Below are 21,263 nucleotides of genomic sequence, written 5' to 3' on the forward strand. Positions count from 1 at the left end.
GAAAATTAATAGGAATAATCCTGGCAACAAATATGCAAAGCGAATTTACATATATTGCTCGATACACGGTTGCAGCCATAGTTTCTCTTCGCAGGCGGGGAATTCAATTCATTACGCAATACTTTTCCAGTCGAGATTGCTGAATTGCGGCCCGAGAATGGATATTTTATGCAAACGATTTTAAAGTTAATATTTTTACGAAGGTTCAATGGGATTACTGGGGATAAGCCCGATCGGGGTAGAAAAAATCCCTTAATGTAGGTCACGGCAATGAATCCGGTTATAAAAACTTGGCCCGTAGGTCCAAAGGGCAAACAAACAAAGAGCTTAATGCCATCGCCAGCTAATGTTTAATTGGAATGTAAAAAATTAAACAGGGCTTTAACTTGAACACACTCCGGGCCTATTAGACATATTTTTCAAGCAGAACTGCTCAGTAAATCATTTAATTAAGCTTCCGGGGGAAAAGGATTTAAATTACATTCAATCCGCGATTTAAGCCAAAGTGGCTATAAAAAGTTGAAATCAATTCTGCCTGAGCCATCCTGGCCAAGTATTTCCCGCGGGTATTTTGATTGGCATTCTGTAGCCCCCGCCCTCGCCACCGCCCCCGCACGCACAACAATCGCAATGCCCCACCGCGGAGGAGCGGCGAGGCAGCCAAGCAGCCGACAAATTTGTATGTGGCACATGAATTTCAAATATTTTTTCAACATGGCAGGCGACACGCGGCCCTAATTGAGTGTGGGGCACAACATGCGGGGCGGCAGCACACACTGCGTATGAGCAATATTCCACAACATTTAACTAATTGAGCCAGCGAGTAGCTAACAAAGCAGAGTGGCCAAAAAATCAAAAAATTCAAAATTTGATTAGCGAACAATTTCTTGAAAAGAAGCAGCTTCCCTAATTGATGTGTGTGGGTGTGGGGCAAGTGGGGCACGTTCTCGGTCATGGTGGCAGCTCTCGGCTGCATTGACAAAGTTGGGGAAACATCAAAAGCAGCAATTAAAACGTAATTACACTTTCTGCGACAAATCGAATTAAAAAATCAACGTTCAAAGTTAAATAGAGTGGCGAGTGCACGGGGCGCTGATGAGCGATGATAACGAGGTTGGGGTTTCCACATTCCGCGAACGGCAGATGGGTGGGGCGGGAGTGACTGCCGTTTACCACGACAGCTTTTAGCCAAGCTCCCATCGAACCGTTAATTAAAAGCGTTGAAACCTCTCTGATACTGAACTTTGCTCGCTGCAGGAATGGACCCCAACTGGCGCCACATCATCCCGCCGGGCCAGAAGCGCGTCGTGTCGGAGGGCCAGTGCATCGAGGACTGCACCGGCTACGCCTTCCCCCCGCAGGGCATCAACATATTCGCGGTGATGATGCGCACCCACCAGATCGGCAAGGAGGTTAAGCTGCGCCAGGTGAGTGTCCCACGTCCTTGATTGCAGTGCACCCTAACATATATTATACGAAATGCAAATGCTAATGAGCAAACTTCCAACTCCCCCTTTCCCAGATACGACAAACCGAGGAGCTGGCGCCAATTGCACACGACAGCAATATAGATGTTGCCTATCAGGACTTTCGCCGGCTGCCACAATCGGTGCATTCCATGCCCGGGGATAGACTCATCGCCGAATGCATTTATGACAGTTCGTCACGAAAGGCAATTACCCTGGGTAAGTGCTAGGGGACCACGCTCCTCGTATACCTCTATATAAGCCCAAAGCGAAGAAGAAAGCGCACACCGACTCGCCAGGCCATAAAGATTGCAAAAACTCGAAAATAAAACCAAAGTAGTCACTAGTCAGTAGTCAGTTGTGAGTAGTGAGTAGTGAGTGGGAGTCCAAAACATTGTCGTGAACGAAAATGTTCTATAAAATTGCTGATGGCGCTGGGGCGTAAACCCGAGACTGAGCAGGTGGTGGGTTGGGGCTGGAATGGGCAGGGCTGGCTGGCTGGTTGTGTAAACAGGCAGTGGCAACGGTGAGCAATCGTCGTTATGACACATTTAAATCAGCCAAACGATATGCGACAGGAGACGGTTGTCGACGGAGACCGGAGCGGATCGTTGCACACGAAAGCCAAGACAAAGGCGGCGGCCATAAAGGCTGTAGGAGGGAACAATGGGGGCCAGGAGCAGGAGGAGCAGCAGGAGCATGAGTTGGAACAACGTCATTGTAAAATACATAAACCAAGACAGTGAAACATTTCACTTAGCACTGGGAGAAGATATCCGGCAGGTGTTAAAGCTGGTGCTGTGGCAGGTGTACTGGTCCTGTACTTGGTCCTGGTCCTGCCTGCCATCCTACTCCTCTTCCTCCTGCCGTTGTGACAGCTGCTCGGAGCTCCAGCGAAATGGACAACGCGGCACATCGGCGGGGTGCTGGGGGATGTTGTTGTTATTAATGAGATTGGAATAGTGGAAGATGGAAAAATGTGGAGCTGACACAACAGACAACGATAATGGAAGTTCTGATTTTGAAAGATACAGAAATGCATTGAGAGGCATTATGAAAACCAGATTAAATAGGACGACCGTCCTTTAATGAAAATTACTTAAAGATTGCTAGTCTGTTGAAGTTTTCCAAGATGAGTACCGGGTATCATATAGTTACATAGTCTAGTCTAGTCCAGTAACTCAATACCTTTTAATGAGAGTCTCGTAATAGATTACTTTAAAGATACAGTCATGATTCAAGAATATCAAATATGTAGTCTAGAAACCAGATATACATGGTCTATACCAGATAAGTATCTGTGTAGTCTACAGATGAAGTTCTTATGAGTACACAGAGTTTCGGGTATCAGAAATTATATAGTTGGGAAATTATATGTTAGGAATGCATATGCATATCAGACCACATGTCCTATAATGAAAATTAGTCAAAAATGACTAGCTGTGCAATCTCGAAATTAAGTTTTCCAAGATAAGTACTGGCTATCATATCGAGAACAAGATAGAATACGCATATAGTTAATACCATATTACTAAGCATGTGGTCTGCATATGAATACAGCTACTTACTGTATATACTTCAGTAATGCCCATAAACTAAAAGATGAGTCTAGTCAAGCCCTTTAATACAAATTTTAATGGATTTGTAGCTAGTAACTGCGCTTAAAGTTTCCATAGATGAGTACCGGGTATCAGATAATCAAGAAGCTCAAAGCCAGGATCCTTTTTCAAGTCGTGACTAACGTATGTTTCCAGAACACCCCCCATTAAGTAGATTTCAGGGAAGAGCGTAGTGTGGTAAAAAAAAAACAAGAAAGCAAAGCTAACTTCGGGCGGAGCCGAAGTTGATATACCCTTGCAGCTAAAACCGGATATATATCGCAAACATCATAATAAAACCAATTAATTACAATAAAAAATCTAAAAAAAGTCGCAAGCTTCTATCTTCAAAAATACGAAAGTTGATATTTCTACCAAATACCATTTCCGATCGTTTAGTTATATGTCAGCTATAAGATATAGTCAACCGATCGTTATGAAATTTGGTAGATCGGATTAACTGACCAAAAATAGAATGTGTACCAAGTTCCAGCTTTCTATCATCAAAAACACGAAAGTTGGGTCATTTCCGATCGTTCAGTTATATGGCAGCTATAGGATATAGTCGGCCGATCCTTACAAAATTTGGCATGTCATAATATTTTGCCAAAAATAGCTCTCATGTCAAATTTGAACTCTCTAACTCTAAAAACACCAAAGTTATACCATTTCCGATCAATCAGTTATATGGCAGCTATAGGATATAGTCGGCCGATCCGGGCCGTTCCGACTTATATACTGCGTGCAAAGGAAAGAAGGGTGTGTGCAAAGTTTCAAGACGATAGCTTTAAAACTGAGAGACTAGTTCGCGTAGAAACGGACAGACAGACAGACGGACAGACAGACGGACAGACAGACGGACAGACGGACAGACGGACAGACGGACAGACGGACAGACGGACAGACGGACATGCTCATATCAACTCAGGAGGTGATCCTGATCAAGAATATATACACTTTATAGGGTCGGAGATGTCTCCTTCACTGCGTTGCACACTTTTGACCAAAATTATAAAACCCTCTGCAAGGGTATAAAAACATAAAAAGCATATAACGAAAGTTTGACTTTCTTGCTTGCTTGCACAAATTCAAACAATCTACACAATTCAGCGGGCAAATGCGAATTGCAGATGGTACTGAAGTGTTTTGGTGGAAATCGGAGGCGGGGAGTGGGTAAGGAGGAGGATGGCTGACGGGTGACAACTCTCAATGGAGACACACCGAGTTGCAAATAGACAAACGTAACGATGTTTCGCCGAACTGAGCAGAAAAGAAAGGAACAGGATCCGCAGACAGGACGACAGGACAGAGAGGCAGTGAGGCGTGTGCACGGGAAATAAAGCCCGGCCCAAGTACAACTCAAATAAAGCAATTCCCGCCCAGGCAGCAAATGGGCGCTCCCGGCCCGTTCCGAGCCATCAGCATCGGCGTTGTCTCCGGTTTGCAATATTATTATGATGGCGCCTTGGCTGCTTTACTGCTCTGCCAACTGCAACAGCCGCTTAATTTTCTCCTTTGTTGCAAGACAGCCGAAGAAGCCCTCGCCTCGACTGGGTGGCTCCGGCTGGAGAAGACTTACCTGACCAGCCAGGCAGGAAATTGTGCAGGACTCTCGGTAAATTCTTTGCATTCTGCGCGGCTGAGGGGGCTGGTGCTTCGCTTTTGTTTTTCACAGCTGCATTTCTTATGCATTTCATCTGATTCTCCATCTGATTCTCCCTCTCCACCAGGTGGGCTTACCATGAAGGAAGAGAGCTGCACGGTGCTGACACTGTACTATCCTCGCCAGAAGAAGCTGACAACGTGCCACTCACTCCCCAGCCTGCCGACAGTGCTGCACTCCCTCGGCATCGAGCAACTGGCAACGTAAGTACTTTATTTTCCTTCCTCTTATCAAAATTGTATGTGTACTGCCCGACGGCACGGCCGGATTCCAGCAACGGATCCTGGGCTAATGAAAATTGACACATCTCGAGTTGCAAGCCTGGGGATTCAAAATTGCGACACGGGTGGGCGGTCCCCACAGGATCAATCAGCTCGAATGCGGGAACTATCCAACCATCACCTATTCAAAAATGAATGCCGCCGCGTTTCAACTAATTAATCGACAAATGGTGCAGCTTAAGTCCTGAAAACGGGCACAATGCCCCCGACAATTTGCTCGCTATTCACATTCAATTCGGATCCTTTGTAGCACCACTAGACTCTTCGGAGTCCTCTTCCGCCCACTCGGCGCTCCCGGCCTGGGGCTCCGACTTGACTTGTGTGTAAGGAAATTCGGTTTGCTCCTCTGTTGACTAAAGTAATTGGTGATTTAATGATGTTGTTGCATAACCAAATCACCTAACGAAGCCAGCAGTGGCAGCCAAAGGGGCGACCGGATGGGGAGGGCGCCGAGAGGTCGTCCTCGTCGGGTATTCTCTCTCCTCTGAAGTATTTGCCTAACAAACAATCGGAAAATGAACTGAGCACTGAACACTGCACCCAGCCAGCTCCCAGCTCCCAGCTCGGCTCTAATTGAGAATTGTGAATGTGGAAAAATAAATTACGAGACAGCAGAGGGCGAAGGACTGCTATCCACGACCTCGCCCGGAAGGTCTCTCTTTTATTTAGAAAATATTGATTTCTATTACCGACAAGTGCTAAATAAACAACGGGGAGGGATGCCGAAGCCACCTAACCAACGAGCCACCCAGCCATCAGTCAGCCGTCACTACGGGTCCATTCTGGCACTTGACCCTTCGATGGGCGCCGGGTGGTGCTCCAGTGGTCTAGGATAAATCAGCAACGACTCATAAATATTGTATTAAAGCGTGCGCTGAAAATTAGTCGAAATTAAACCAGAGTCGGGGGCAAGGACACGCCCTATTAATCACTTCCTATTGACACAGGCGGGGCTGCAATCTAATCAAGCCGAATCAAAGATAATTTTCTATGGTCCACGCTCGTCCTGGCGTCCCCCAGTCCGTCCAACCACCGCAAATCAAAGCAAACGGCATAAATGGATTACGGTCGGGATGGCAAAAGGTAAGGAGCGGAAAATATGGCCACGTAAATGAGTTACGCCGGAGAGTGGTTGGCGTTAAGATGAAAGACGGCTGCTGAAAGTGTTAGTTGGTATTTGCGGCCTGATTGGTTTTGCACAAGCCCGGTAATGAGGATCGATTAAGTGCTCCAAAAGGGTTAAAGCCAGGCCCCAAATTTAATATATCGTCCCATTCAGTGTCCCGGCCATAATGTCGCATTTCATGTCCAAGCGAAGTGTTGTAGTTCGGCCCGAGCCCGATCCTGAGCCCATCATCGACGGCATTGTCTGCCCACCGTTTTCTGTTGTAAGGACGTGCAGACAGGGAGGAAGAGGGTCCTGTCCTGGGCATGTGCATTGGCTTTTTGTCCGGACAATGTCCACTTCATGGACCGTGGACTCATGGACTTCGAACACACACGACACGGCCTCTCCCCCTGAACTGCGTGCTCCCGAAATCGACATGAATTGATAAAGTCATTTGCAATTGTCTGTCGTTATGGGGCGCTACCCCCGGAACCCAGCCCGTGACGAGGACGGGCCCGGGGTTCAGGCCCTGTTCCGGCTCTTGTTATTTTTGGCGTTGTTCTTTCACGCGCTTGTTGTTGTTTGTTTAATACGAGGCCCCCCCGGCCCGGCCCGGCCACTCCGCCGCTGTTCTTGGCATTGTTGCCAGTCAGTTATTACGGGCACTGCAATTTTGTAGCGCTTAATGTCCGGCTACGGGTCCGGACTCCCTCCACCCGATGCAGATCCGGACAACGGGCTCCTGCAACCGAAAGTGCGAATGCGATATGAGGATTAAAATTCATAATGAAAACCGAACGACAACAAACGAACGAGTGCAGTGAGGGGGCGGTGGTCAGAGGTTAGTGGTCAGGGGTGTCCATGCTACACTGCATGTGGCTCCTATTTGTTCTAGTCGGGATCGCCCGCAGGTACCGCATGTTGTGCGCTTCAGGTTTAATTAAACAATGATGGAAAACGAACACCGTCGAAGCAATAACATTGTTTTCCGACCGAAAAGGGACCATGTACGGTGCATGGTGTTTGGGATTCAATAATAGAGTTTCCCCGACTGCATTCGGAACTAAGTACACCTCTCCAAATTCCCAAATTCGGTGGAGAGTGCTGACTTATTATATTAATGTTTCATTGGCGTATTTCGCAGGTCTGTGTGGAGTAATTACACTCTTAAAATCGCAGCAACCCTATTTGATGTCAAAATTAAATAAAATCTGCCCAACCCGCCTAGTCGGGCTCTGAAACTGATTGTTTTTATCGGCCAGTTCACACAACAGTGGCCATACATCCGAGCCTCGTCCGACTCGGCATGCCACGCTGAATGATAAGCTAATGATGCACACAGGTTGTAGCCAGCAGCGCCGGCCAAATTGAGGCTCAATTGGTCTGCAACTAATGTAATTATAAGCCACTTGCAAATGCCAAACCAGAGTCCTGCCCACCACTCCCCTCCCCCAATCTCTAAGAGCCTGGATGCTTGTTGTGGTCGAAATGCAATTTAATTTGATACGCACTGATTTTCGGCGAGTGTACCAAGGGGCTTCCAAAATTGTTTGCAGTTCAACTGCGGCTCAATTGACCAACACACACAGATACACTCTCCATCAGCCATCAGCCATCAGGGCGGCTGCAGCTGGTCCAGGCGAGGGGTGGCGGCATTATGGGGATGGCCGCCCATCACCAGGCCCATCGTTGTCGTTGTCGTCATCGTCATCATGCAAAACCCATTGAAGTCGTTAGCGTGCGTCGGGGCCCAAGGACATAAAGCACACAATGCAGTGCATGGGAGGTGGGCGGAGGGCCATCAGGACATCGACTCGCAGCAGAACGGAATGCAGCACAGTGAGAAACGCTGCCCGAGATTAAGTTTGCAACTCGGCAATTTGCAATTTGTGCATTGTGGGAATTTGAAGAAGTTGTTGCACGAACCAGCATCATCTCTGCAATAACTCACAGGCATATTATGCGCACTCTATGAGACCTCTTAAAGGGAAAGTTATATGCTCCACAGAACCTTACTTTTCTTGGAAATAATATTCAGACACTTGTCTTTTGAAATAAATACTTCAATTAGGCTCTGAGTACTCCGATTATTAATTTAAACCCTTAGATTCTCCACTTAAGTAAAACCACGTTGGTCAATAACACTATTCATTAAAGATAAACTGATACTGACATAATGGATACGCATATCTGATTTCGTTTGTGCTGTGTAATTTAAGAGCGAGAGTAAAGAAGCTTCAGCGAGTGATAGGTTAGTGATAGGCCCGAATGGAGTGCAGATAAAAAGACAAAAGTATTTATTCGTTACCATTTAAAGAGTGCCGAGTGACTCGCCACAACTACTTCTGCATTGATTAGCTTTCATATTTCACATTTCGAGACTTCATTTTCCATTTCTGGAAATTCTATCAATCACATCTCCCAAATTAATTGGCCAAACCACTTTTGGCATTTCTCCAAGGTGCATGTATTTCAATATTTTTCTGTGGAAGCCAGGAGCTGCATTTTTACAGGATATTTACCATTTTATGATAAAGCTATTTGCTGTTACCTGAGATTTTGAATATTAGCAATGCTCTTTGGGGCATCTGCAATTTAAATTGGGGCAGACATGTACCTAATGGAAGCTGAAATCTAATTCCTATTCGACTTAATTCATTCTTCACAAGCTCTCAGGTAAACCAGAACTGGTTTGATAAGCTTTGGGTTAAAGTTTTAATTTTAAAACGTCCTTTAAACTTGATTGAAAATAAATAAAACTACAAAAGTGGTTTTTCCCGTGCACTCTCCGAATGTCTGAGGTTCATCGATCATGCGCCCAGCCCAGGTCTAAGGACCGAGTCCCGCGGCCACCCACTTCTCACCACATCCACGCACACGGCTGATCCCCCTCCCTGCGAAGAGTCCTTTGGCGAGGGCCGAGAACCGAGGACCTGATTCCTGAATCGGTCTGATGCCCGACCCGATTGCCCCGTTATTGGCTTAATTTACGTTTTACGTTTTCGGGTTTTGTTGCCTGATTTTTGCATGCGGCTCGACGGTGCTATGGTGCGATGGTCAGATGGCCCGATGGCCGGAATAAAGGGGAAAACCAGAAAAAATAATGTGATAGTGGTTTTTACAATTTACGCACTTGCCATGGCCACCGAAATTAATTTTAATTGTACGTGCGTTTGTGTCTGGCTCGCCACTGGCCTGCTTCTGGCCCGGCATTAAAATCAAAGTAATTATTCAAGTTGTGTGCATTTCCACTCCCTGTCCACTGTCCACTGTGCCCTGTCCCCTGTCCCCGGCCTCCTGACTGGGTCCTTTGGCCCCTTTGTTGTTTTATTGGCGCTTTCTGTTTGTTGAGCTACGCAAATTGGCTTCATTTTATAGTGCTTGCCTTTGGGCTCCGCCGCGGCTCCTGTTAATTGTTCGGGGCTGGGCGATACAGATATCCTCTTTGTCTCCCAGCCCTCCCAGAAGGGGCCTCATTAAGGCTCATGATATCCTTTATTACTTTGTGACGGCTCCTTTTCCTTGGCTCTGCATATCGGATTGCCGGGCCGCATACGTCGATTCCCTTTGCCATCGATACCTTTCGCAATTATGCGGCGATATGGAATCTCCTTGTTAACTTTTGCTTTTCCGCTCGGTGGCAGGTTGCCAAGGACACGGGCCCATTCTCGATTCGGCAATCCATTACTCCCGTTTAAGCCCGATTTCGCATTTTTTGACTCTTAATAGATGGCTCGATCAGATATATCCGTTCCGCCTCGCCAGTTTAGTTTTCATTTGTCATCGAGGTCGGACTCTCGCCCGTTATGCCAATTGCAATTGCGTTCGAGTTCAAAATTGAATTCTGCCCCAATGCGAACAGGAGGTCATAAATGCCGCACACACACACACATGACATTGGGGAGGGCATCCTTCAGCTACTGCGCTACTTGGCCACGCCCCCCGTCGCCCGTCGTCATAACGCTACATAAATAAACCCATTGCCAGCGCATTGCAGTTGCTGTAGCAGCTCGGAATGGCAATGGGAATGGAAATGTGAATGGGAATGTTTGTGGATGCGGATTGGCAGTGCAAATGCCACTGGAGGGCCAGGAGCCGGATCGGGCGCAGGAGCAGAAGCAGAAGCTGGAACAGGAGCTCGAACAGTTGGAGATGGTGTATGGCCTGGAGCTGGTTCCGCTCGAAATGCATTTCGGGGCCGGCATTGTGATGTGCCATTGGGTTTTATAATCAACAATGCCAAACCAGTGGCTCCCCCACTCTGGAGCTCCTCCGTGCCTTTGTCCCCTCCTGGTTAGCTGGCTGATACTGCATCCCGAATCCTGTTGCTGCCGGGCCATCATTTTAATTATACTGAGTGCCAATGGAGTCACTGGCGATAAGGCTAAAACGCCGACGATTGATGCCACTCGACGGGGCGGGGCGGTGACTTCGAGTGGACGGATGGGGCGGGGCAGCACACACTCCAGGATGCCGGGATCCAGGATGTTATCCCGTTTTTACATTACCCACATCTGTGCGAGTTCCGACTGCATTTATATTTATTATATGAAGGTGGGAGGTCACGGCGGCTTCGGTTACGGTCATGCCGACCGGATATATTAGCCGGCGATCCCTGCACCCTTGAAATGCGAAAGGGAAGGATGTGCTGCAGCTGCACGGAGAGAAATTTGTTGGAGGAACTCTCTCCAAGCCAGCTTCCAGTCGAAAGGGCTCCCTAACTTGTTTCGAGTGCACTGCAAGCCCGCAAAACAGATGCCCGGAGACGGGCCGGCCATATATTATTTTATATTATCATTATTGCGGGGCGCAGGACATGGACCCGGACATGGACCGCACGGACATGCGGGCAGGACTCGCACAAGTGGCCGTGCCATTAGAGGAGGTGGCCCGGCGAGGGGCGGGGCTTTTGCAATCAATCCGCAGACATTAATATTTTTCGTGTTTGCAACCGCAAATTGTTGCGGCTGTTGCAGCGGCACTCAGCCCCACCCCTGCCCTGCCCTGCCCCCTGCCATGGCTGGCTTGCCACAAGAGCCCACCCCTGCAGCACCCCCGCGTGGCACCTTGACTGGCTGAAGAGGACTATCGCAGACGCAACCCTCGATGCGGATTGAGTGGAATCATAAATTAATTAAAAGAGATTTGTTTGCGGCTTCCAAAGGATTCTGCCGGCCGACAAAAACAACTCGGTGGAGAGCACAAAGAAAATGTGCGTGGCTCCCCCTCTAACCCGTAACTCCCTGTTTCCCTGGGAGCTAGTGTTCTACGAAATTAAAGCAACATTTTTCGTAATGCCCGGCAAAGAACGAAATTAATTAGCCTAATTGTAAGGGCGGACATGTCGGGGTGGGTGGGCACGGAGAGGCCGAAACAGGACGAGCCGAGGCGAAATGAATGAATGGAGGAATGAATGCGATGAGATGAATATATAGAGGGAATTTTTATTGCACAACATCCAGTGCAGTGGCGTGGAGAGGAGGGATGAGCTCTGCCATAGTGCTGCAAAAGTTTAAAATGCCTTTTGAAAGACATTTCTTGTCAGATGATGACGATAAATCAGTTCCCTTTTGAATACCAAACCACCTTCGGTGATCGCCCTGCTAAGCCTGCCAGGGACTCGTGATTAATGGCTAATCCTGAGTGAAACAGAAATCGAATTAAACAGCCAAATTATAGATATTTGTTTAAGGAGAGACCTCGGCGTGGATGCAGGGTTGACACAATTGAATAATCAGTAAACAAACAGAGCCACAGAGCATGAGCCAATCCATTAGTCATCTCCCTCGCCTCTTCCGGCGAGGCCCCTCAGGACGGAGGACTACGCCACTGATTGGGCAGCATTGAGGTTTTACACTTTTGGCCCATTTGTTACGTTTTTCTACCCCTCGGGGTCCCGGCCCGGGCCGAGTCGGTTCGTGTGCGGTTTTTATTTCGCCAAGCCACTGGGTCGGCTTGGCTCTGCAGACCGAAAATGTAACAGCGTATTTGACGCGTCACAAATGAAAATCTAAAAGATTAATTAGCTCAAGTTTTTGTCGAGCGCGCGCCTTCCCGGACGAAAATCCCGGCGCAAATCTGCCAGGACTTACCCGGCGAAAGGAATCCACCGGTCGGGGATCAGAGCCACCCTCTTGGCCTCTGGATTCAGGATTCTGGCTTCTGGATTTCGGGTTTCGAATTCTGGGGGGAAAAGTTGAAAATCTGCTGGCAAAGCGCCTTTTCGTCCTGTTACCGTGTAGGAGTGGGGGTGACTGAGGGTTGGCGTCATTCGGCTTTCGGAAACGTCTCACTCTGGGCCGCACTGCGAGTGTAATAAATTTTAAGTCCTAATCAAAGTTGACAATAATAATAAAGTTAATAATGTTATTTAGCTAACGCCGCCTCTCCTCTCCTTCTTATCTTGCAGCGACTCGAATCCCGTGCTTATATCATCGCCACCCGAATTGGCCGGAATGACTCTGGAGGCACGTCTGATATCCTACGATTGGGAAAATCAATTTGGCGAGTTCCAGGAGGCCACTCGTAAGGGCAGCTTCAAGCCCATCTGCTGGGGGGCCAAGAACCATGTGGTGCCGGTAAGTTAAAGCCCGACTTTTCGATTTATGCCCGAAGATAAGGGCCAAACTTTGTGCCAGAGTGCCAGTCGGATGTTAAGATGGAGTATTTTTTCCAGTGGAGCCGGAGTTGGGGAAACAATCTCCCTGGCAGCTCTGTCACAGTCGAAATCGCATTAACCCTTTTTATCTATCTGGGCATCTCAATCTCGTTTTTCTTACTTGGCTCGTTCGCCCTAATCGCCGGGAACATTTCGCTGCTCCGGCTCCGGCTGCTGCTCCTGCCGTTGTCCTGCTCGTCCTGCTGCTTTACATCCATCAGCTTAATCAGCTAAATTGCTAGACAATATCTGGGATAATTTTTCTTTCTGCCATTTGATGGCCAGCCCACAGTCGGCCACCCACACAGCACAGGACCTGGGCAAGTGCTCATTTATTCATTGGGCGGGGTGGTGCAGCAATGCAGGAGAGTTAAAGCAGAAAAGACATTAGGGCCCTAGCTCCCATCTCATCCCTCAGCAGGGCCACATCCCACATCCTGGTAGCGTCGGTTGGGGCAAAATGCGGGTAATGTCTACCGGAAACCGCACGTTATAAAGTGCAATCAATTGCATTGCGGCCATGGGCAGCGCTCGTTGGCTCGTTCGAGTTTGTTAGGCGCCACTTTACGGCAGTCTGGAGTGGATAGTGGATAGTGGAAAGTGGATGTTGGCTATAGGATGTCGGATGAAGGCTAAAGGGACGCCGGCTGGGTCACATATATGTATATATCGGGCCGACACACGTACGACTTCGACAACGATCATTCTAATGGGTCACACAGTGGGCAGGCCAGCCAGCTGCCTCTAATTCACGTCCAAAATGGCTTAAACCAACTGACTGAATGCTCCCATATGAGCATGATTCTCCCGCCTTCTTCTTGGCCGCCATATATTTCTGGGGCGCCGCATCCTTTAATGCTTTGCACTGTGGAAATGTAGGGAGATTGCTCAAGTTGGGAGTTGTTGCCGTTTTTATGCCACTGACTTGGCTCTCGAGCGAAATTATCAACGCTTGAATTGTCATCGATTTTCCGTGCTGTTGGCTTAAATGTGGCAGCCGTTTCAGCCCAGTTCTGCTAGGCTTTTGCCGTTTTTTCGCAGCTGTCCGTTAGTCAATAATTCATTGAAGCACCCGCCCGAGCATTCCCCGGCCTTTGACCGACAGCCCATGGATTTGTAAAAAACCCTAAAACGCACAAATTAGCACCGGGTGGTGGGCAGGGCCATAGTTCGGCCAGGGTGTTTCGGGCCAAAGGTGAATGGCAGTTAAATGTAGCGAAAAATATACTCGGACAAAAAGGTGACAAGGAAGCGCAAGAAGTTTCTGATTAATTTTCACAAAGCCTCAGGCTCTCCGGGCCGGGCCCCAGGCTCCAGTGAGTCGGAAGACCCGGATTCCGGTGGCAAAAAGTTTCGAGCCGAAGGACCCCGATGGGCAGTGGCGTTGAAGATTAAACCCAATGAATTCCGGATGCCTAACCAACTGGGAAATGACACGGAACACATACTGATTGATACGGCTCCCTGATTAAAGTCAAGTCCCGGACAAGCCCGGTGTTAGTTTCTGGGCCCCGGACAGAGGCACCTTTGTGTTAGCCCTGCTTTGCATAGGTCAGATTAATTAGCCTAAAATAAAATATGTGGCCCACTTTCCATCAAAGCTGCCCGAAAAGCCAAAAAAACCCAAAAAAAAAGGCCTGGTGGACCCACCTAATTAGTATGTCAATCTCTGCACACACTCAGCCTCCAAACTTGCGGGAGCAGGAGGCAGTGGTGGCGCAATTAAAGTCCACAATTTATGCATAACACAAAATTGCACATTTTATACCGCTCAACCTCAATGGCCTTGGCAACAGGCAACCGGCAACTGGCAGCCCAGGCAGCGCCTCTCTTTTCAATTAAAATATCTGTCAGTGGCAACCCGGGGAACACTCTGCTCAAGCCCTCACCTGGATGTGGCGGGCCCCACCTCTCGATGCCTTCTCCGAATTTTATTTTCTCCGACTGCCGTTTTTGTTTTCCGTTTTTGTGCTCGCCCCAAAACGGTTCATGAAGTGCCTTGTCAAAAATTCAACAACAAACAACGAGCTCCGCATTCAGCGACGTCCTAGCCGTCGCCCGATTTGCATAATATTATTAGTAAACAATCGTTATGAAGTCGGGACCGCCCTCCCCTGCTCCACTGGTGTGTCCCCACTGTGGCTCTGCGAATGCAGACATTTGCTAGATTTAGATTTTCGACTGGGCATAAAATATTTGACCGCAGCCCGAGTCCCAGGATCCAACCTATTTATAAACACAAATTTATTCAGCGTAATTAAAACACAAAATTCAGCCAACGAATCCCGTGGGGACTCGCCGGAGTAAACACCGTGCGGCCACGGGCTTGGGTTGGGGTGTGGCTGTGAGAGTGGGTGTCAGTGGGGAGTCTTCTCTCAGTCTGCCTTGTTTTGGACCGATTGGACCAGAAATTTATTTTCAGTTTGGTTGCGATTGCTGTCGCCCAATTATTGTACACCTATCGGTATCGGGTTCCCCCTTTTCAGGATGTTTATTTTGAGATCCAAAGCATCTTCTAATTAAAGGCCTGTTAACGTTTTAATTTCCTGGACTTTAAACTGAAAAGTACTGTGCCCCAGTGTCCTCGTCCTTTGCTTTCGTCCTTTTTTTTGCACTCTCAACGGCATAAATAAGCTTTTCAATTTCCTCGCTCGCCGCCGAAAAGCGGAGTGAAGATGGAGAAATTTAATTAATGTCGTAATTTATTATACACAGATCCCGATCCAGAGCCACAGCCACTAATGTCCTCCATTTCCTCTCTCCTTCACAGGGCTCCGAGTTCCTCGAGGGCTACAGCATAAATGTGACCAAGACCTACAAGAAGCACCGACGGTGCAAGCCGAAGCGGCTCTTCGCCCCGCCCACCGAGCGCACCGTCCCTCCGCAGCCCACCGGGTCCGATCTAAGTGAGCTGCCGGTGCTGCACGAGCTGGACAACAACAACATCATCGAGGGAGCGGCGCGGAGCAGCCGGAGCTCGGCGACCGACGTCCTGGGCCTGAGCCAGGGCACCGGAAGGGCCGGCGAGTTCACCAGCCGGCTCCTCTGGCTGGGGGCCTCCACCTGGTGGCTCCTGCTGATGCTCAGGACGTGAGGGGACTCCGTCTAAGGAGGTTCGTCTGGGGAGATCAGAAGCAGCCGCGGCAGCAGCAGGACGCACAGGCACCACCGTCTCAACACTCAAAACTAAACACACACCCACACTGGGCCATGCCACACACGCGCACACACACACAGTAGATGGAGATCCAGTGGCAAGATGGCCAACTGGAAACTGGAAAACTGGCAACACACCATAATGGCAACTCAACTACAGCTCTCAAACTATAAATGACATCTCTTAATCCTACTACAGATACAAATAGACGCCGAAGGACGTGCGGCAGGAGAAGGACATTAAATATTCATAATAAGCTAGCGTATAAAAGCTTCCCCGTAGTCCCTGGCCCCTCCCCACACCTATGTACACCTGCTGGGCACCCCACCCGTCCCTTTGATTTAAGCTCCTCCCTCCACGGTTTTGTTGATTTTGTTCTAGAGTTTAGTAAATTATTAACGATATTTTTTAGATTAGAAATAAGCGGAAAACGGAAACGGAAGAAACCGAAAAACTTTAATTTAAAAAGCAAAACAATGTCGAGAAAAACCGAAAAGCAATAATTAGTTGTTGTTGTCGTTATAGAATATACAAACGCGAAATTGTAAAAGATACAGATATTATAGATATACACCCCGACTAGCGTATATATGGCTATATGTGTGCAGTCACTCCTTCAACCATAACGATATATAGCGTACCCTATATTTAGATATCTATGTATACAGAGTAGGGTCTGACTCGTGTAAAGCTTGAGCGTCTGGTGGGTTTTGTTGGGCATTGCAAGAAACAATCGTAGAAGGGAATCGGCGTCGAGTGGCACGTTGGAGGAGCATGCTTCAGGCCCTTCCCCCTAACCAGTTAAGTTTAGTGCCGAACCACCAAGTGCAACTGTGTAGGTTCGGGCGCGGGATCGTAGACACATCACCCACACATACTCATAAACACGTACATAACTTATACGTCCATTTAAAAGCGAATACGAGAGAGGCGGAGCAGGTGGTTCAGTTAGGGACATTTCAGAAAGACTTGAAGGACTTTACTTTGTTTCGCAAAAGACTAAGAATAAAATTGATTAAGGAACGCAGCAGAGAAGGCGGCAGATGGCAGATGGCAGAAGAGCCAACTTTCCTTTCATGTTTTGTATAGTTTCCCTCGCACTCAACTGGTATCTTTTAAGGAGGACGAGGCAATCCCTTGTCCGATCAGGCTATCCTCGCTTCTTATTCCTAATTCCTATTTAGTTAGCTATCGCAAGTCTACCTGCTTCTTCGAGAAACGCAAGCAACTACTCTCTACACTCAAAGTGTCGACTCTGTCCTCCCAACTCGCTTCGTTCTACTAACTCTCTAAGTTACACACACCCTAGGCTATACCTATTTTCTAGATCTAAGCTGTAAATACTCTTCGGTAGGCGGAGTGGGGATTGAGGGGAATATGGGATACCGGACACCGGAAACTAATTGCGGAATTGTTAGCCACGACGGATGATAGACGATAGGTGGTAGGTGGTAGATGGTAGAGGAGTTGAAGCATTATACAGGGTGTGTGATTAGGCTCTCGATCAGCTCTAGCAGCTCTAGGCATAGGATTAACGTCTCACTAGAATCTACAAGCACTTGCGGGCCGGACGGTTGAAGGACTCTCAGCAACGTGTGGAGTAGCCGCCAAGATCTGCTCGAAGTAGTAAAATATACCATATACATACGATATGAAAGTAAAGTAAATTTATATATACACATACGATAACTATACTATAAAGTCTATATATATATACAATACCATACGTCTATAAGTAGTTATGTGGTTCGTAGTTGTAAATGTGAATGTGAGTATTTTATACAAAAACAAAAAGAAACAAAATAAAAACAGAGCGAAGCATGAAGCGATAAACACACCATTTTTATACCAAACAAAGTCGAAGGAGTGGCGCCAGCGAGAAGCCCCTTGATGCGATGCAGCGTGATCCCATGCTATATATACAAATCATATATTTTAGGATAACTGCTATAACTACGATTAGTGACGAGCTGGCGTAGGCCAGCTAGGAATGCAAATTCAAAGTTGAAACAATCAAAATAACATTTAAACAAGCAACCAACACAAAAAACACTGTTTTGCGCTAAACTATTAAAAGTTTGCCCCACACAGACACAGACACACCCTCACCCTCACAACTTTCGTCCTGTTAACGGGGAAAAAAGTGAAACTTTGGTGCAGCCAGAGGCGCAGCCTTTTTATGTGGGCCATCCTGTTTTTGAGGTTTTGCCACTTGTCGGCCAACTTTTTAATGGACCCCTTCCCGGCAGGCATTCCGGCTGAGCGGCAGAGCTTCCAGCCGTGCTGGCAGCCCCAACTAGGTCTAATTAGGAGCGATGAGCAACCGACGGCGTCCTCATAGTTTTGGCTTTCGATTCGCCTGCTTTGTCCTTTGTCATGGCAACCTGGCCATTTTTTGCCGGCTCTCTTCTACCTTTTGCCTTTGTTTGGGGCATTAATTAAACTTCTTGCCCGTGACTGTGCAGAGCAAGGACGAGTAGAGAGCAAAAACAGGGCGCTCAATTACAAAGGCAGGCGGAAGGATCTGAAACGCAAAACATTACTTCTTTGGCCCGCCAATTGGAAATTAGTTTCGGCCACTGGCAAACAGACACAAAGCACACAAAACAAGCAACAAACAGGCAACACACAACACTCACACCACACAAAGCAATGTATTCATATTATTTAATTAAAAGCAAACAACAAAAACGGTTTTGGAAAATGTACTTGCGATAGAAACGATAAAAAGTCGGAAAATAGTTTCAAAAACTAAATACATATACAAGCGTAACGAGAAAACAAAATGAATGCTAAACTAAAATAATCTAACTAAATCTAAAACCTAGAAAGCGAACTAAAGCCAACCAAACGAAAATCGCATTGAAATGCATTCACAAACACAGTGTGTGCTGTGAAAGGTCACAGAGGGCGGCCAGAGTGTGGGAGCAGCGGAAAGGTGTCTTGATGGGCTGATGGACTAGTCGAAAAATATTAAACCCATCAACCGGACTCTCAAATCCCGATTCCCATTTAAAATGCAAAGCGCGGCTGCAAAGTCAGTCCGATTGTCTGGACGACTTGTTTTTCTTTGAAGCCTTTCGGCTGCAGGTCCTTTTCCCATTTCGGCCCTTTGTCCTCCCAGGCGGAGGACTCTATTCAGCCAACTAATAAGTTTTTAAAACTGACCCAATTAGCCAGTTTAACTTTTTGTTTCCCCGCTTTGCAGTCGCCGGCAAGACACCTTTTGTTCGTCCACTCAACGGCATCTCGAGGACCCGGCAAGAACTCCTCTGGGATCCACGCCCAGATTGGATGCCGAGTCCCAGATAAAGCACCACCACACTCACACAGACGCGGGGACACAGAGAACACATAGTAGCATGTTAGTAGTATCAAGATATTTGTACAAGTCCTTAGGCCCCCTATTCGAAGCTTTTATTTTGCGGAACGATAGAAGGAATTAAAGAGAGACGTGGGGAAGGAGAAACGAGAAAAGAGAAATGAGGAAACCAAAACAAAACACAACCTACCTAAAGCGATAAAACAGAACCTAACTATTTTTAGTGTGTACCTTGATTTTTTCAAACGTAAAAGGAACCCTGAGAGGCGCAGCGTGAATCCCCCGGAGGACTATATATATTAAAATTATACATACATACATATATGAGATGAAACGTAAAAGCAAAAGCAATAATAAGAAACCGCATAGCTATCAATAGGAGGATCGGGGGAGTAGGCTAAAGAAATATCCTAGTTTTAGGCAAAAGTACGAGTAAGGACGCGAGAACGTAGTTGACGATCGAAGGGCGGAACGTGTAGCATACTTTTTTGGGCAGCCTATTGGCGATGGCAAGGAAACGGAATGCGAAGGGCGATTCGAAACGGAACGGAAGGGGATGCGGGAACGAATATGGGAACACGAACAGGGGAAAAGAGTCGAGAGATGAAAGTCGAGGTGCGGAAATCGAATTGCATATGAGAAAAATTTAAAGAAAAAAAAACCAAAAAAACAAAACTATTTTAAAGTAGAGCAGTTTGCAAAAAGTATTTAAATGTGTCGTTAGAAACCCACAAAATTGTAGTTGCATTGTCGTTAGCCATAGTAGCAAAGTTACATATTGAAGAGGGAAGAAGCATACATACCATACATACATCAATCAAAGAGTTCTAACATAGCCGACATCATAGAAGCATCTTCAGTGTTTGTGTATACTCCTGCATGAAACGGATTACATACAGACCCACATACATAGATACGCAGACATATGCATACAAATATACCTATATAGAGTGTAACGTACAGATATATATAGCGATTAGCTAAACCCCACCCCATCAGGCCCCCATCAGGCCGCCGTCAGGCTAGGGCATCCAGAAAATCACCCAAAGAACAAACTAAACGTAAAACCAACTAGAAGGATAACACCATTCGATCATAAGTAATAGTGACGAGCTCTGTGAGAACGGAGGCAACTGTACTTGGAGGAATTCGAACCGCAGTAAACAGCTCCTAGCCTACTTCGATGGCATCCCGGCCTAATCACACTTTCAGTTCAGCCCAACCTCAAACCGAGCTCTACCCAACCTCAGTCTGTCTAAGGATAAAATGCAAGCGGTTGCCTCCGCACACCCACACACACTACAGAAATACAGAAACACAGCCAAATCAACACCTACAGGTCGCCACACACTATGATAACACTCACACGTCATTTTTGATACAGAACTAAAGGATAACGAGAACAGGAAGCAGCATCATCATTTATTCGTTGTGAACTGCATTGTTTGATTGTGAGCTAAGTTCCGACTACAACAACAACTACTCTCTATGAATGTGTTTAAGTTACTTACTAAAATCATTTTGTAAAATACTAAACCGCAAGCTAAGCAACTTTTACAATAACAAAACAAAACAAGAGAAAAAAACCTAAAAATAAAAATACAAATAAAAATAAATAAAATAAATATATATTAAATATATATATAGAAGTTATCCTGTGTTTTAATCTCTACTCCGAGTAGGGGATCCACGAATCGAGGCTCCATCATCAAAGGAGCCTGGAAGTATTGGCACACATATCCTACGTACGATATGTATGATATGTATGGGTGGATTATAACCACTTAAAATCTTGCGTATTTATTTATGCAAATTTAGTTAAATGCAAATTAATTACATAACTGCCTATAAAAGCTGAAAACGCTGCGAAATGAAAATGTTTACAAACTGCAGCCCCAACAACAAGGACAACAATAGCTCCACCGCACACACGTACGCAGATCCTTTAATATAAATAAGCAATTCCCACGCGGTGAAACGGGCAACAGGCAACGGGCGAGGCGGATGAAC

General features: G+C 47.0%; 1 protein-coding gene across 1 annotated transcript in view; it reads left to right on the forward strand.

Annotated features, from left to right (window-relative positions):
• Nucleotides 1–20,826, forward strand: part of olf413 (DBH like monooxygenase olf413) — a 102,445-nt gene extending 81,619 nt beyond the window's left edge. Inside the window, exons 7-11 of the mRNA XM_017247034.3 lie at nt 1,258–1,427; nt 1,523–1,685; nt 4,795–4,930; nt 12,526–12,694; nt 15,545–20,826. Coding sequence (XP_017102523.2) covers nt 1,258–1,427; nt 1,523–1,685; nt 4,795–4,930; nt 12,526–12,694; nt 15,545–15,868 — 962 coding nt within the window. The 3' untranslated portion in view covers nt 15,869–20,826. The remainder of the gene's footprint in view (nt 1–1,257; nt 1,428–1,522; nt 1,686–4,794; nt 4,931–12,525; nt 12,695–15,544) is intronic.
• The last annotated feature ends 437 nt before the right edge of the window (nt 20,827–21,263 follow it).

This window comes from Drosophila bipectinata, chromosome 3L (genome assembly GCF_030179905.1).
Source record: "Drosophila bipectinata strain 14024-0381.07 chromosome 3L, DbipHiC1v2, whole genome shotgun sequence".
Lineage (NCBI taxonomy): Eukaryota > Metazoa > Arthropoda > Insecta > Diptera > Drosophilidae > Drosophila > Drosophila bipectinata.